This window comes from Paroedura picta, chromosome 15 (genome assembly GCF_049243985.1).
Source record: "Paroedura picta isolate Pp20150507F chromosome 15, Ppicta_v3.0, whole genome shotgun sequence".
Taxonomy (NCBI): domain Eukaryota; kingdom Metazoa; phylum Chordata; class Lepidosauria; order Squamata; family Gekkonidae; genus Paroedura; species Paroedura picta.
The window spans coordinates 30,747,666-30,762,423 of NC_135383.1; the positions used below are offsets into that span (position 1 = coordinate 30,747,666).

Here is a 14,758-nt window from a genome sequence, read left to right on the forward strand (position 1 = left end):
GGCAGGCACAACTCCCTGTCTTGCACCAGGGCCCCCAATGAGCCACCAGGAGGCCTCAGGTCCTGCAGAATGTTCACCAATCTGGGCAGATCCGTAAGTCCCACCGCCTGGACAGGAAGGCCCAAAGCTGGCTTGCCCACAGGACGCCACTAGCTCCACTATCCCAGCGCCAAATATCACATCGAGGATGTGGCCAGCCTGGTGGGTGGGGCTGGTAACCAACTAGGAGAACCCTAGAGTCACCACGGCCAACACCAGGTCCAAGCCTGAACCAGAGGATGGCGAGTCAGCATGGATGCTGATGTCCCCCAGGACTATGAGCCTGGGGTACTGCAGTGCCTCCAGCAAGATCAACATGACAGCTGACAGTGTGTTGGGTGAATGGTAAACCAGCCAGATGGTTAAGCTCTCCAATGAACCTCACCCGAGGCCAACACACGCCAGAAATCTCTGGTGTCATAGAATCATAGAGTTGGAAGGGGCCATACAGGCCATCTAGTCCAACCCCCTGCTCAACGCAGGATTAACCCTAAGCATCCTAAAGCATCCAAGAAAAGTGTGTATCCAACCTTTGCTTGAAGATTTCCAGTGAGGGGGCGCTCACCACCTCCTTAGGCAGCCTATTCCACTGCTGAACTACTCTGGCTGTGAAAAACTTTTTCCTGATATCTAGCCTATATCGTTGTACTTGAAGTTTAAACCCATTACTGCGTGTCCTTTCCTCTGCAGCCAGCAGAAACAGCATCCTGCCCTCCTCCAAGTGACAACCTTTCAAATACTTAAAGAGGGCTATCATGTCCCCTCTCAACCTCCTTTTCTCCAGGCTGAACATTCCCAAGTCCCTCAACCTATCTTCATAGGGCTTGGTCCCTTGGCCCCAGATCATCTTCGTCGCTCTCCTCTGTACCCTTTCAATTTTATCGATGTCCTTCTTGAAGTGAGGCCTCCAGAACTGCACACAGTACTCCAGGTGTGGTCTGACCAGTGCCGTATACAATGGAACTATGACATCTTGTGATTTTGATGTGATGACTCTGTTGATACAGCCCAAAATGGCATTTGCCTTTTTTACCGCTGCATCACACTGCCTGCTCATGTTTAGTTTACAATCCACAAGTACCCCAAGGTCTCGTTCACACACAGTGTTACCTAGAAGCGTATCCCCCATCCAGTAGGCATGCTTTTCATTTTTCTGACCCAGATGCAGAACTTTACACTTATCTTTATTGAATTGCATCTTGTTCTCATTTGCCCATTTTTCCATTGTGTTCAGATCTCGTTGAACTCTGTCTCTATCTTCCGGAGTATTTGCCAGTCCTCCCAATTTGGTGTCATCTGCAAACTTGATGAGTAGTCCCTCCACCCCCTCATCTAGATCATTAATAATGTCGGGAGAGCCCTGTAGCAGAATGCCTCCTGGACAAGGATCATCACCCTCCCTCCCCACCCCCCACTGAGCCCTCGTCTCTTAACACTACTGTGAAAGGCAGAGGAGGAAAAGACTCTTGAGGACGGAAGGACTCCTCGGACAGGCGTGACAAAAAGGAGAATCAGAAAGGGGAAGAGCTGCAGACCATAAACGGATTTATGCTAAAGTGAGCCCCGAGCCTAATTGGAGAGGGTGGTCTGAAAATCAAATGGAATTAACCAAGGGGGAGTGCAGGGACAACAGAAGCACCACCTCTTAAGAAAGGAGTCGCCACATTCAGCATTTGGGCTGCACAGTCCTTGTGGGTGATCAAACCACATTCCAGTGGTCAGCCGTAGAGTTGCCCTTATGCAAATCAGCTTCCTTATGCTGCTTCCATCTTGATTTCTGGCCCTGAATCCAGTTGATCCAGGCTTTTGGCTCCTAGGCCATAAAAAGCAGCCCTCCCCCTTCCACGCAGCCCTCCGGCACCCCATGGAAGCCACTCACCCGCCAGGTCTTTTCTTCTGCTCACTGGGTTTGGCATCCTCCGAGGGACCCAGCTTCAGAGGGCCCAGGGTCTGGGGGGCCCCCAGGTGCTGCTGCAGAGGCTGGTGCGGGGGTGGCTGTGGCTGGATGGGGTGCTGGACCACATGGTGGGGAGAGATAGCCAGGACAGGAGCAGCATAGTGGGGGAGCTGCTTGGGGCTCCCGGAAGGGGGCGTGGGGGCCTGGATGTCAGAGAGGAGTGGGCCAGATGTTCTCTGGATCACAGGGGCCACCAGGGCTGCTTCCTTGCTGAGGCTGGGGGGGGTGACTAGGGGCTGGTGGCGCGGGAGGAGAGGAGGGGACAGGGTGCTCTGGACTGCCTGCTGGGGGGGGCTGGCAACCACGGGGATGGGGATGACAGAGATGGGGGCTGCAAGGGGAGGGGGAGGGGGAGGGGGAGGAGCTGGGATGGGCGGGGAAGGCGGGACTGCTGGGAGTTCGTTGTGGGGCTCCTTGGGGTGAGCAGCATGATTAACCCTCTGCACGCTGGGCTTCTTCTGCTCCTGCTCCTGCTCCAGGCGAAGGTTTTCATGCTTCTCATTCTCCTCTGGCAAAAAGAAATATTGGGAAGGGGGAAGAGAAGAAACAGGGCTGCATGTTAATAAAATAATAATAACATGAGCTTTAGTGACGCTGTGCCACAGACCACACCACTGCTTGTTCCCATCTATTGTAGGGCAAGCACAGAACTCTGTTTTGACAGGAAGACTGGCCCCCGCGCTCCCCGCAAGCCGTGCAGCTGAGTGGCCACCTGTTCCGGCAGGAAACCCCACACAGCCTCAATAGGGAGCCACGCGGGGTCAGGCCTTGCCCACGGCCCACCTGAAGGTGCCCGCAGCTCTAGTCTGCTCAGGGTGGGAGCTGCTCCACTCGAGGCGGGGGGGGGGGGGAGAGGGAACTCTGGTGGTCTGACTCAAAGGGTTGCAACTGAAATATTGCCACGTCTTTGGCAGAAAACAAAACGGAACCGGCATGACTCGGAACAGCTCCCGGAGTTCCCAGAATTCGAACCCTGCAACCCACCGGCATTTTGCTCACTGTTGCTCTGTCCATATTGCTCCTTGTGCTGCTGCTGCCGCTGCTGCTGGGCCCGGGACTCCTCCCTTTTCGGGCTGCACTTCCTCCTCCTCTCCCTTCTCAGCTCTTCCCCGTTCACATTTTTGCTCCACTTATTTCCCTTCTCTCCCTCCTCTGACTAATCCCAGCTTGGGATCTGACCCACACCCTCCGCAGGAGAAACGCACCATCTGCTTCCTCTGGGCCCAGAGCATTTCTGTTCTACGCTGGCCAAGGACACAGCAGCAGCTGCCACACTCTGCACTAGCTCAGAGGAGCTCTTCAATCGAGCCCCTGCCTTCCTCACATCCCATCGCATCCCATCCAAGGGCATGAAACCAGACTGGCAAGGTCAGTCTTGCTAGTGGCCACGGGCATCTGCCATTCCGTACCATTGCTAGCCTCTCCCCTCCCTCCCAGTGTTCTAGGAATGGCCCCCAGGAGCACCCAGATCTGAGGAAGGGCCTTTGACTCTGGAAAGCTTCTACCCTCCAAATCTTGTCCGTTTGTAAGGGACTCCTGGATTCCAAAATCAGACAGGTTTCTCTTCCAGATAATAGCAACAGAAGCAGCTTGGAAGGAGGAAAGACGCCCTTGTGGAAGGCCATGAGGATCACAAATGGAGCATTCATGTTCCAAGGCAGTGTACCTGTCTCTTAATTGTTAGCAAGCAATGGTATGAGGAGGGTTTGGCCCCCACGCCCATCTATATACCTTCAATGACCATCCGGACATCCACTGGAGAAACAGGACCCCTGAGGAGGGGGACCTTGAGTATAATCCAGTCGGCCTCCACTGACACTTTCAGTTCTCCCTGAAAGCAGTTCACCATGTTGGACCAGGCCACGGCCTATGGCGCTGCAACCCCACCCATCGCCATGAAAGGGTCGCCCCTACCTGGGCGGCTTCCACAGGACACCATCAAATATGTAACAGCACCAAACATCACAACCAAAAGGAAATGTGTTTTCCTTATCAGACACAGTCATCGGCAGGATAATTGAAGAAACTGGGGGGGGGGGTGAGATGAGGGACAAAACAAACAAGCCCCCCCCCCCTAAGACTGGCAGGGCAGCCTGCAAGATTTACTGACGGCCTCACAGCTAGAGGGCCAGACGCTGACCAGACAGGCCCTCCCTCATCTGAGTCCAGTCCCCTGGGCAGGTGGCTGGTGGGCTCCTTGGGGACTGAGCTCCCCCACCAGTTTGCAGTGGGGATGAAACTGGCTGGAAAGAAAACAGCCTGCCTCACCTTAAGCTCCTTGGAGCAGGGAGAAGGCAGAGGGTGAGGCTGCAGCCCCAACACCAGGGCCAATATGGCGCGGTGGTGAGACCATCCACACTGGGGGGAAAGCTGGCCCGTAAATAACAACGCCCAATTCACGGTCTCTCTAGCCCTGCCTTTTGCTGCCAACCCAAATGCCTGCAGGAAGGCAGTGGCCTCGCCCACCAGGGGACATGGCTTGGTCCTGGCCTGGCACTTTCAGGGACAGCCCAGTGCTAGGTCAGCCGGAGCCCACCTGGGGACCCAAGTTCAACTCCTTGGCTCATCTTGCCCTAGTTTCTCTCTCTCTCTCTCTCTCTCTCTCTCTCTCTCTCTCTTTTCCTCTCTAGCGTTGGGTCGCCAGTTTCCAGGAGGGGCCTGGAGAAAATGGCTGCTTTGGAGGGTACACTGCGGCATTATACCCCTCCCCAAGCATCCCCCTCCCCTTAGCCTCCAGGAATTCCCCAGGGTGGATCTGACCCCCTCGGCTGTGGGGAGGCGAGTGAGCAGTGGTCTATGCTGCCCCGAGAGCCCTGGCAGGCAGACACCAGATCCACGTAGGGGCACAATTTGAAATCCCACCCTCTCTAAGCAGCCCCGGGCAAGGCCCCCGGAGCTCCCCCTTCTGGAGCTCCCCCTTCTCCGCTGAGAGGTGGGTTCTGCGGAGAGGGAATGGCTGGCCTGAGGGCTGGCCGGCCTCCCTCCCTCCCTCCCTTGTGGCAGCTTCCCACGAGGCCCTGCTGCCCCTCAATGGCCACTGGATTCTGCAGGAGGACAAAAGCCTCCTGCCGCCTTTCCCTGCCCCACACCTTGCCTCCCCCCCCCCCCCCATCAGCTGCACAACCCTGGGCAAAGGAGCTGAGAAAATCCCTGGGCCTGCCAGAGGCGGCAGAAGGAAACGCCTCTCTGCTGACACACAACCCCCCCCCCCCCCCGCAGCTCTTGAGCACGTGCCTGTCTGCGTGGAACACAAACACAACAGAGCCAATGGCCTTTCGCCAGGATCCAAAGGCAAGCCTACCCCGCCAGGACTGCCACCAACTGCGCAGCATCAGTGACGCAACGACACACAGCATCGGAGGCGACACATGGCATGTCGTTGGGGGGGAGGGGGAGGGGGAGGCTCACACAACAACAGCAAAGGGCTGTCCTCAGAGTCAAGGAGCTGCATTCAGCAGCGTTGGCAGGAGCAGGAAATTACAACAGAAATCCAACACCACAAAAAGACAGATTTTGCAATTTGCATGCATTATTAATCAGCATTGTGCTGTGATTTGGTTATCTTTTGAGCCATCAGAGACGTAGGAGGTAAGGCCAAGCACAAAAAAATTTCCAGGTTTCCATTTCCACTCTGTCTTTCTGGCCTGAAGGACAGGAAGCTTTCAAGCACAGGGTATTTCAGATCCTGCAATCTGTGCTCCATTCGAGTTCTGCATCTGTGTCACTTGGTGCAGAAACAAAAAGCCTTGCCCATGCAACCTCTGACTGCAGTATTTCTGGCCTCTCGGGCAAAAGAAAATTGAGAAGGATGCAGGAACAATGCAGTGAATCTCAAAGAGAAGAAGGGCTGCAGATTTTGTGCCCAGAACCAACAGTGTAATAGCCCAAACGCGGAACCAGATTCTGAGAGGGCAGAAGGGGCTGCACCACATTCAGGTTATGGGAGGCAGTAATGAAATTCTTCAGGATCATCCACAGAGTAACTGCCCACCTAGAAGAATGAGCACATCAGGAAGAGAATTGTAGCCTAGCTCTTTTCATTTGTATTAGTTTTCCACTTACAAAGAATTTGTGATGTAAGAAAATTTAGAATAATGTAATCTCTCCCCTGATTCGGAAGGGGTACAGTTCACTCCACCCCTTCACTTTGCCACATGTCTAGACCATTCCTCATAGTGGAACAACCACTGGCTACTTACCAAGAAGGATCCTTCTCGAGAGCCAGTGTGGTGTCGTGGTTAAAAGCAGCAGCCTCTAATCAGGAGAACCCAGCTTGATTTCCCACTCCTCCTCCTCCACCTCCACCTCCACACGCTGTGTGATGCTGGGCCGGTCACAGTTTTCTCTGCATTCCATCAGCCCCAGCCTCACCTCCCTTCACAGGGTGTCTGTTGTGGGGAGAGGAAAGGGAAGGCGATTGGAAGCCACTTTGAGCCTCCTTCAGATAGAGAAAAGCGGCATCTAAGAACCAACTCGCCTTCAGTAATCTCAGGGCTCCCTCGGCCTCCCCTCCCTCACAGGGTGTGTGTTGTGGGGAGAGGAAAGGGAAGGAGATTGTCAGCTGCTTTGAGACTCCTTCAACTAGTAAGAAGTATGGCACAAAAGAGCTGCGTTTCTTTTTTATTGGAAGAAAAGAAGTTTCCATCTGAAACTGTGCCTGATCCCTTCAGGCTTGCATCTATGAAGATTTGAAGCTACTTGCTGACTAAATAGAAACTTCCTTGTTTGAGGTTTTTGATCTTGGCCCACCACAGCAGACTGCTGTGGAGCATCAGGTGTTCCTTTACTAAAGCATCCTGCTACCTAGCAATTTGGGACTAAAAAGATCTAAGGAATTCTTGGACTTGTTGTGAGTGCATTCTGCCTCACTGAACAGAATCCCAAATCATAGGGCTGAAAGGGTCCAACCAGGCCATCTAGTCCAGCCCCCTGCTCAGTGCAGGATCAGCCTCAAGCAACCAGGAGAAGGATCTGTCCAGCCGCTGCTTGAAGACCGCCAGGGAGGGAGGTATTGGCAATAAATAGATCCATGAAGCTTGTAAGGTTAATTAAAGGTGAAGATTTGCTTCTTAGGTTCACTGTTGCCATGTCCTTGGTCTTTTTGACCTTGTTTATATGGAAAACCTGTTTGGGGTCATGTCTATTTGCATCCCAAGGTGTTTCAACCTTTGGGAAGCTGCGAGACAATTCTCCTGCATATTTACCATGAAGCCAAAACTCTGAAGGCTCTGATTGATGCTTGTGTATAGAGTAGCTTGTTCCTGGGAACCTGGTCATACGAGGGGCTCCTCGAGATATGGGTGTAGGTGGATGCCCGGATGTCTCAGGGTCACCAGTGGATTTATGAGTAGCTTTGAGAATACCCTCAGGGTGGTAGACAGTTGGAAGGGCAAGGCTCAGTATTGTAGGTGCTCGATGTTAATCAGAGAAACCTGCGGTGGGCTGGGAAGATCGGCCTGTGAAAGCACACCTCTGTTAGGCAGACGGAGGTCAGAAATTCATCCAGGCCTTGGAGTTTGATCACAGGGTCTCCATTCTAAATCTCTGGAGATGAATGAACTTGTTGACTAATTTCAGGCTCAATATCACTTGCTATTTCCCATTTTTCTCTGGGATGGGAGAATGATGGAATAGACACAGGGATCTTTTCTGGGTTCCAGCACAGCTCTAGAGCTTGAATTTGCAAGAGAAGTTTGATGACTTGCAGAGTTCTTTGACAAAGGATTTTGGAAATGTGAAGATGATAAGAAATGATCTAAAAAATTCTATTTTACAGTCTTGAGAGACAACTTCTGTTGCCCACAAGTTCTCTGAGGCTTGTTCCATACTTCTTTGAAAGCACACCACCACCACCACGACTTTCTGCGAGTCACACCTGGATGCTTTGTTCTCCCTGTCTGATCTCTCCTGCTTGTTATTTGCAAGTCTTTGGAATCTGGAAGAAAGATCTCCTCTCCTAAACATCTGTCTGCAGTGGGTCTCTCAACTTGGCAGAACCTGAGCAAGGAATGTTGGGTGCAAGAGCATTAATATTGGTAGGATCAGCAGTTTCCCCTTCTGTTGTTTCTGGGGTGGACCCTCCATTTGGCCCTTGTCTCTATTTTGTTTAGTGCCTCACCAAATTGTGTGTCCCCTGGAAGGGGTAGGCTGTAACAATGGCCTTCCAAAAGATCCTTCTGGCTGCTGTTGCTGATGCCATGGCTCAGGATGAGAAGATGACAGAGTCCAGTGTGGTGTCAGCAAAGAAAGAAGAGGCTTTGAGTAATCTGTTTGCTCCTACAGCCAACCTGCGATTGTTGTCTGGTATTGTAGGATTTTTCTGGATCATACAATTGCTGCCCTAGAAACAATGGGGGAGATGGGGGAGGCCATTCCTGCTGCAGCCAATGCCTCGTGCTCCTTTTAAAGCATGAGGTCTGCCTCCTTATTCAAAGTGTTTTGAAGTCAGCCTTTGCCATCTTCTGAGAGCAAGCCTGATGTTTGCAGGGCAGGCACAGAAGCGTCCACAAGAAGGACATGTAAAATATCTCCAGTGTATTTAGGGAGAGCCTACAACTTTTTAATGTATGCTGGTAATTGTTGGTTAACCATCAACTTAGTCTACTCAGTCTTCAGCTGTTTCTTTAAAAACTCTGATAGGGAAAAAATCTTTTCAGTTGTGCCAATTTGGGGGGGGGGATTTCTGCGTTTCCTTTGATCTGTCATTCTTTTCTGTACCCTAAGCTTGGTCCTCTGTCATTGGGGATTGCTTAAAAACCCGCACAGCCATAGATTTAGCTAATAAATTCTGATAGACTTCTGGTTTAAAGAAACTGTTAAGGCACTTCCATTTGCTCCTCCTGCACAGAGAGGAATCCCACTTTGTCCCTGCTATTAGAATTGCTATCTGATTGGTCCATCATTTGTGGGCTGTTCCTCCCCCTTTTGGGCTGCCTTGGTTGGCCATCTGTCCCCTTAATCACCTGGGCATTGATCTTTCTGACCCTCATATGCATTTGGGGAGGGGAAGGCGGAGGTCTGTCTGCGAAAGCACGGCCCTTTTGCAAAAACAGAAGATTTCTTCCCTCCTGGTTTGCCTGAGGAGATAAAAACAATTCAGGGGGAGAGTTAAAGGGCTTGATGCGGCTTATCTTACCAGTCTGCAAGGGCCTGCTAGGACAGCGGGGTCCACGGCAGTGTCCTTTGGGCTGATTGGCCCTGGAGCACTGGGAGCCCTCCAAATGGCCAACATAAGGATGCAGCATCTGCATAAGAGTCCGTGTTTCCAGGATGTTCTGTCTTCGTGGCACTTTTTCGGCTCTTCTCGGTGCTCTTGTTTAACCGCAGCCAATGCAGCCCTTTCAGGGACATTGCTCATCAGGATGATCAATTCTCTATTTTCTACCAAAATAAGGGTCTCCAGGTTGGTATCAGAGAAGAAGCCATCTCCACGCTGTGTCTCAGCCAAGAGGAATAGTGCCTCACATTGCAATGGGCTGCGGTATAAAATGCCCCCCCCCAATTCGGTGCTTTTCTGAAGATATCTCCTTGCTCTTCCCTGAGAAAGCTGCTAGCTGCTGGCATGAGGAAAGGAGGAGGGAGGTAAAAAAAAGTATTAGGTAGCAGAAGGAAAGAAAAATATAGTAGAGGCCCAAGAAAGAGGATTGAGGGAAGATAGCCTACTCAGCTAGCTGCTCTCCCCTGTAGAGCCAGGAACAAAACAGACAGGAGGGCAACTCCCACCAAGGAGACAGGAAGAGGAAGAAAAGTTTGATCCTGCCTCCCTGAGTGAATGGTGGAAATCACCCACCAAGCTGTCCTCTGCCTCAGAGGGAAAACTTTGGGAGAGCAGCATTCCAGTCTGCTCATCAGCAGATCTTGAGCCAATCACTTCTCTCCTAGCCTCAACCACCTCACAGGGGAGAACTACGTATACAGCCCCGTGTTCTGCGGGTGGGATCAAAATGCAACGAGTCGCTACAAACGTCTTGATGCAGCAGAACACCAACAGGTGATATAAGACAGGCAGAGCAATGCCTTCTGGGAAAATCCTTGATATACCCCACAAAGGGCAATGTATGTGGACTGGGATGGTGCCACTGTGACTGGCCCATATCTGTGGTCAGTTTCTTCTCACAGCAGCTATCTATGAAGGTTCCCACATACGAGCTTCACAATACGCCTGTAAGTGAGGCTAGGCCCTGGAGACAATGCCCCCCCCCCCATGGAGTAGCAGGGCTCAGGGATGGAGCCAAAGGCTATGATGGGGGAGGGGGCCCTACAACACCAATAAAAGACAGAAGGAACTCAATGGATGAATCAATCAAGTTGGGTCCCCGTGCCAGTCTGACTGGGGCATGAGAAGAGAGGAAGCGTCCAGGGGCACCTTCAAGGTGCTAACAAGATTTGTGGCTGGGGAGCTGCAGTACGAAAGCAATCACCCAGCACAAATTGTGCTGTCTTTAAGAGGCAACACATTAGGGGCCCCCAACCCTTTTGAGCCTGTGGGCACCTGAGGAATTCTGACCTGGCAGGATGGGTGCAGCCACAATATGGCTGCAGCAGCGAGGGAGCCAGCCCCGGAGCAGCTGCCCCAGCCTCCCTTCATTCACACATTGGGAGCCTTGTGGGGCGGTGGCTGCAGCTGCCAATCTGCACAGCCAATCAGATCTGGGCAGGGGCACCCAAGGACCCCCTGTATCAATATGTGTCGTATTATACTGTAAGGAACGGCCATTTTCTGATTCAGCACGGAAGAATATACACAAAACATCAACAGCAGAGAAGGATCATTTCTCTCGATACTAGTGGTTACCAGGGTTTTGAAGAAGAAGAGTTGGTTCTTATATGCCACTTTTCTCTACCCGAAGGAGTCTCAAAGTGGCTTACATTTGCCTCCCCTTTCCTCTCCCCACAACAGACACCTTGTGAGGGAGGGGAGGCTGAGAGAGCCCTGAGATCACTGAAGAAAAAGAAGAGCTGGTTTTTATGTCACTTTTCCCTACCCGAAGAAGGCTCAAAGTGGCTTACAGTTGCCTCCCCTTTCCTCTCCCCACAACAGGCACCCTGTGAGGGAGGGGAGGCTGAGAGAGCCCTGAGATTACTAAAGGAGAAGAAGAAGAGTTGGTTCTTAGATGCTGCTTTTCTCTACCCGAAGGAGTCTCAAAGCGGCTTCCATTCGCCTCCCCTTTCCTCTCCCCACAACAGACACCCTGTGAGGGAGGGGAGGCTGAGAGAGCCCTGAGATTCCTGCTCAGTCAGAACAGCTTTCTCAGTGCTGTGGTGAGGCCAAGGTGGCTGCATGTGGGGGAGTGAGGAATCAAACCCGGCTCGCCACATTAGAAGTCCGCACTCCTAACCACACCAAGCTGGCGCTCTATTTAAAATTTTCTTTTGAAACAAACCACAAAGTTCTGCATTATTCTGGCATTTTCTGTTCTACTTCATCATAAAAAATGAAATTATCAGATTGCCATTTAATGGCGATTTTTGACATCAATGCAATTTACTGGTTCCTTTTCAACTAGTGGTTCTCAAACTTACGGGTGCCATGACTCCAATTTCACAGGCGCACAACAATCAAGGCGGCATGGGGGCGGCCAGTGCCCCCGCCGCCTGCCTCCACCTGCTGCCACTGCCGCAGCCAGCCACCTGGCGACCCTGGGGAAGCAACCCCAAAGTTGTGGACCGCTGTTTTGAACCCATCTGATATGTGTCAGGGAACACTCCTGTTGCCTGCATGCACCAGTTCCTTAAATTCTCAGGACCAAGGAAACCAAAAATATACCAGCAATTACTTATAATGAAACAGAGATCTGCAAGGACTTAAAGGGGAAAGGAAATTGCACTAACTCCAAGTGCACATCACAAGCTTTCCAAAAACAACCTGAGACACTTCTGAAGGGGCTCGTTCTCCCCTCAGCTCCCAGCAAGGGCCAGGTGCAAGCCTCCCATCCTTCTGTGGCTCTTACAGGCCCCTCTGTCGATATGTCAGCGTGACAACCAGCCTCATAACGCCCAGGAGAGCACTGTGGTACTCTCACATTTGGGACTCTATACCGATCTGGTCAGTGCATCTCCAAAAAAGGAATTAGGGGGTGCTGGGAAAAGAGAAGAAAACAATTTATATGATGCTGCATCTTCCTTGTGTGGAAAGGCTGAAGAAAGAGGGCTGTGGGGGTGACACGGCAAAGATCTGAAAAATTACGCACAAAATGAAAGTGGATGGAAAGAAAATCTGTCTCCTCTCCTGCAGTATCCGAATTCAGGGTCACCTACAACAGACAGCAGATTTGGGACAGGAAATAAGAAAGCAAGTCTTCACAACAACACACAATCAACTTGCGAAATGCACTGCTACCAGATGTAGCCTCCTGCATGAGGCCAGATAGCTTTCCAGAGAGATTGGACAAAATTCACACAGTGGGAGAGCAGACCCACCCGTGGCAGCAGCCACGACAATTCCACAGAGCCACGCCCTCGGCTGCCTGCAAGGGAAACTGGGTGCTGGATTCAATGGACCTGTGGCCCAATCGATTCAGAGGGGCTCTTTGGATGCTTTTATTCTCCTTTACTAGTCACAGTTTGAGGACCAAGAATTCCCCACCTGCCGAGGTGGGTGAGATCATCAGCCGTCAGTTGATTGGTGGACACGACCTAGATGGGAGCTGACTTGAGCATCGTCCGCCTCCCCCAAGTGATCTCCCCACTTCCCACATGGGTGGGTGCAGCTCAAGGACCTCGCAAGGCTTTGTGCCGTCAGATAGGACAAGGTGGCTCCACCAGCTCTCAGCCTGTCCAGGTTCCCAGTTGCTCTGGACCGGCAAGCACTAGCCTTCAGATTTCACACCTGGACTACCTTGTGACGGTTGGAGGAAGAGAGCACTTTGTGAAGAAGAGTCCAAATGAATCATGAATTCTCCAACACAAACAGTTTGGGAACTCCCAACACTCAGCATTAATACTAATAAATCCTTCATTAAGCTTTTATCACCAACAAACATCTCCAAACAGCCTACAAACTGCAAAAGGAGAGACGAAAGGAGAGTCACAGGCAGTGTGTTTGAGCAAGAGGGCACACGACTGTTCTTTGCCTGTATTGTAAGCCATCTGGAGTTGTGGGGATGTCACGCAGGACTGTGGGAACCTGCTGAGAATCGGTGGAGACCACACTGAATAAGGTGGCTCTAGGTCTATGTAGCCTTGTAGCCCATCAACATCAAACCTCCGTGTACAAAGAACATATTTCTCTGCACACACTGAAAAAAACCAGCCAGGCGTCCCAGCTCAGCGGCAGAGCACAGGCTTTGGGTCCACAAAGTCCCAGGTTTGATCCCAGGGAAAGGATTTTAGAAAGCAGTGCTGGGAAAGCCACTTCTTCCCCCAAGGTCCGCAGAGCAGCTGCCTGCCAGACTGCCAACAGCACCTCCACAGTGCCTCACTGACCCTTCCAAAGGCAGGCAAGACGAGCCAATCACTTGGCCAGACCAGTCTCTGAGCCCGCTTCAGACAGATGCCAAGAACTGCTGGAATCACCTGGGGAAACTGTCAGGTCTCCTTGAACTTCCATTGTAATTTCGTCTCCTGCACCTTTCTTTGCATGACTCCTTGCTGAAGATGACACATTTCAGGCTCCCTCCCATCACAACAACACACCGCAGAACACACTGGTTCCTCCTGTGAGGTTGAAAGTATACGCTACCCACTGCTCCCCCCCCCCCCAGGAATCAGCAGTGGCCAGCAAAGGGAACCCTGGAGAAAGTCTGAACCTCCACTTTGAAATGACACACAGAACAATGCTCCGAGCCAGTGGACTCCTGGACCCCGCGCACATCTTTGCAGAAGCTTCCCAGGAAAGTTTCACTGGCCCCGCACAGAGCAGATGGCCTCAAACTGTGTCACAGCAAACACTATCCAGATTGTGTCGTCTGCTGGGCAGTGGGGGAGACTCCTTTGGCGAAGGAAGGAGTGCGATTTGTGTAGCGCACGACAACAAAGGACACTTTCCTGCCCCGAGGGGAACACAAGCTGGAGTTCGACGCACGGCACAAGACGGAGACACAGCAACACTCTGCTCTGGTTCGGCCTCGCTTGGAGTCCCGTGTTCAGTTTGGGGCACCACAACTGAAGAAAGATGTAGACAAACTGGAGGGTGTCCAGAGGGGGGCAACCAAGAGGGAGAGGGGTTTGGAGACCAAGGCGTAGGAGGAAAGGCTGGGGGAGCTCAGTCTGTTGAGCCTGGAGAGGAGGCCACTGAGAGGGGACCTGAGAACCATCTTCAAGTACTTGAGGGGCTCTCCCAGAGAAGATGGAGCAGAGTTGTTCTCTCTTGCCCCCGAGGGGCGGACCAGAACCAGAACCAGCGGGATGGAATTAATTCCTGACAGTCAGAGCGGTTCCTCAGTGGAACTGGCTGCCTCGGGAGGCGGCGGCTGCTCCGTCTTTGGAGGTTTTTAAGCAGAGGCCAGACGTGAGGGGGTGGGCAGGGGGCCGGACTAGATGACCCTGGAGGGCCCTTCCAGCCCCATGCTTAAGGGGGATCGAGGCGCTGCGGGCTCGGAATCCGCGTGGGAGAAGGCCTGTGGGGGGACAGGCGGCCGGGCAAGGCCCGTGGGAGAGCGGCTGTGCCTGGGACGGAGACCTCCGCGAAGCCGCGGCCCAGGCGGGGCCCGGTTCCTGGAGCCCCGCGTCGCCAGCAGCTCTCCCGCGGGCCCCCAACGCCGCCCCCCCGGCCCAAGGGGGGGCTCCTTCCCAGCGGCCAGTCCGCGCCCTCCCCGCCCCGTA

At 52.6% G+C, this 14,758-nt stretch overlaps 1 protein-coding gene across 2 annotated transcripts in view; it reads right to left on the reverse strand.

Moving 5' to 3' along the window:
- Positions 1-14,758, reverse strand: part of MNT (MAX network transcriptional repressor) — an 87,810-nt gene that overhangs the window by 72,514 nt on the left and 538 nt on the right. For both annotated transcript variants that reach the window (XM_077311326.1, XM_077311325.1), the window contains exon 2: positions 1,919-2,504. In XM_077311326.1, coding sequence (XP_077167441.1) covers positions 1,919-2,504 — 586 coding nt within the window. The remainder of the gene's footprint in view (positions 1-1,918; positions 2,505-14,758) is intronic.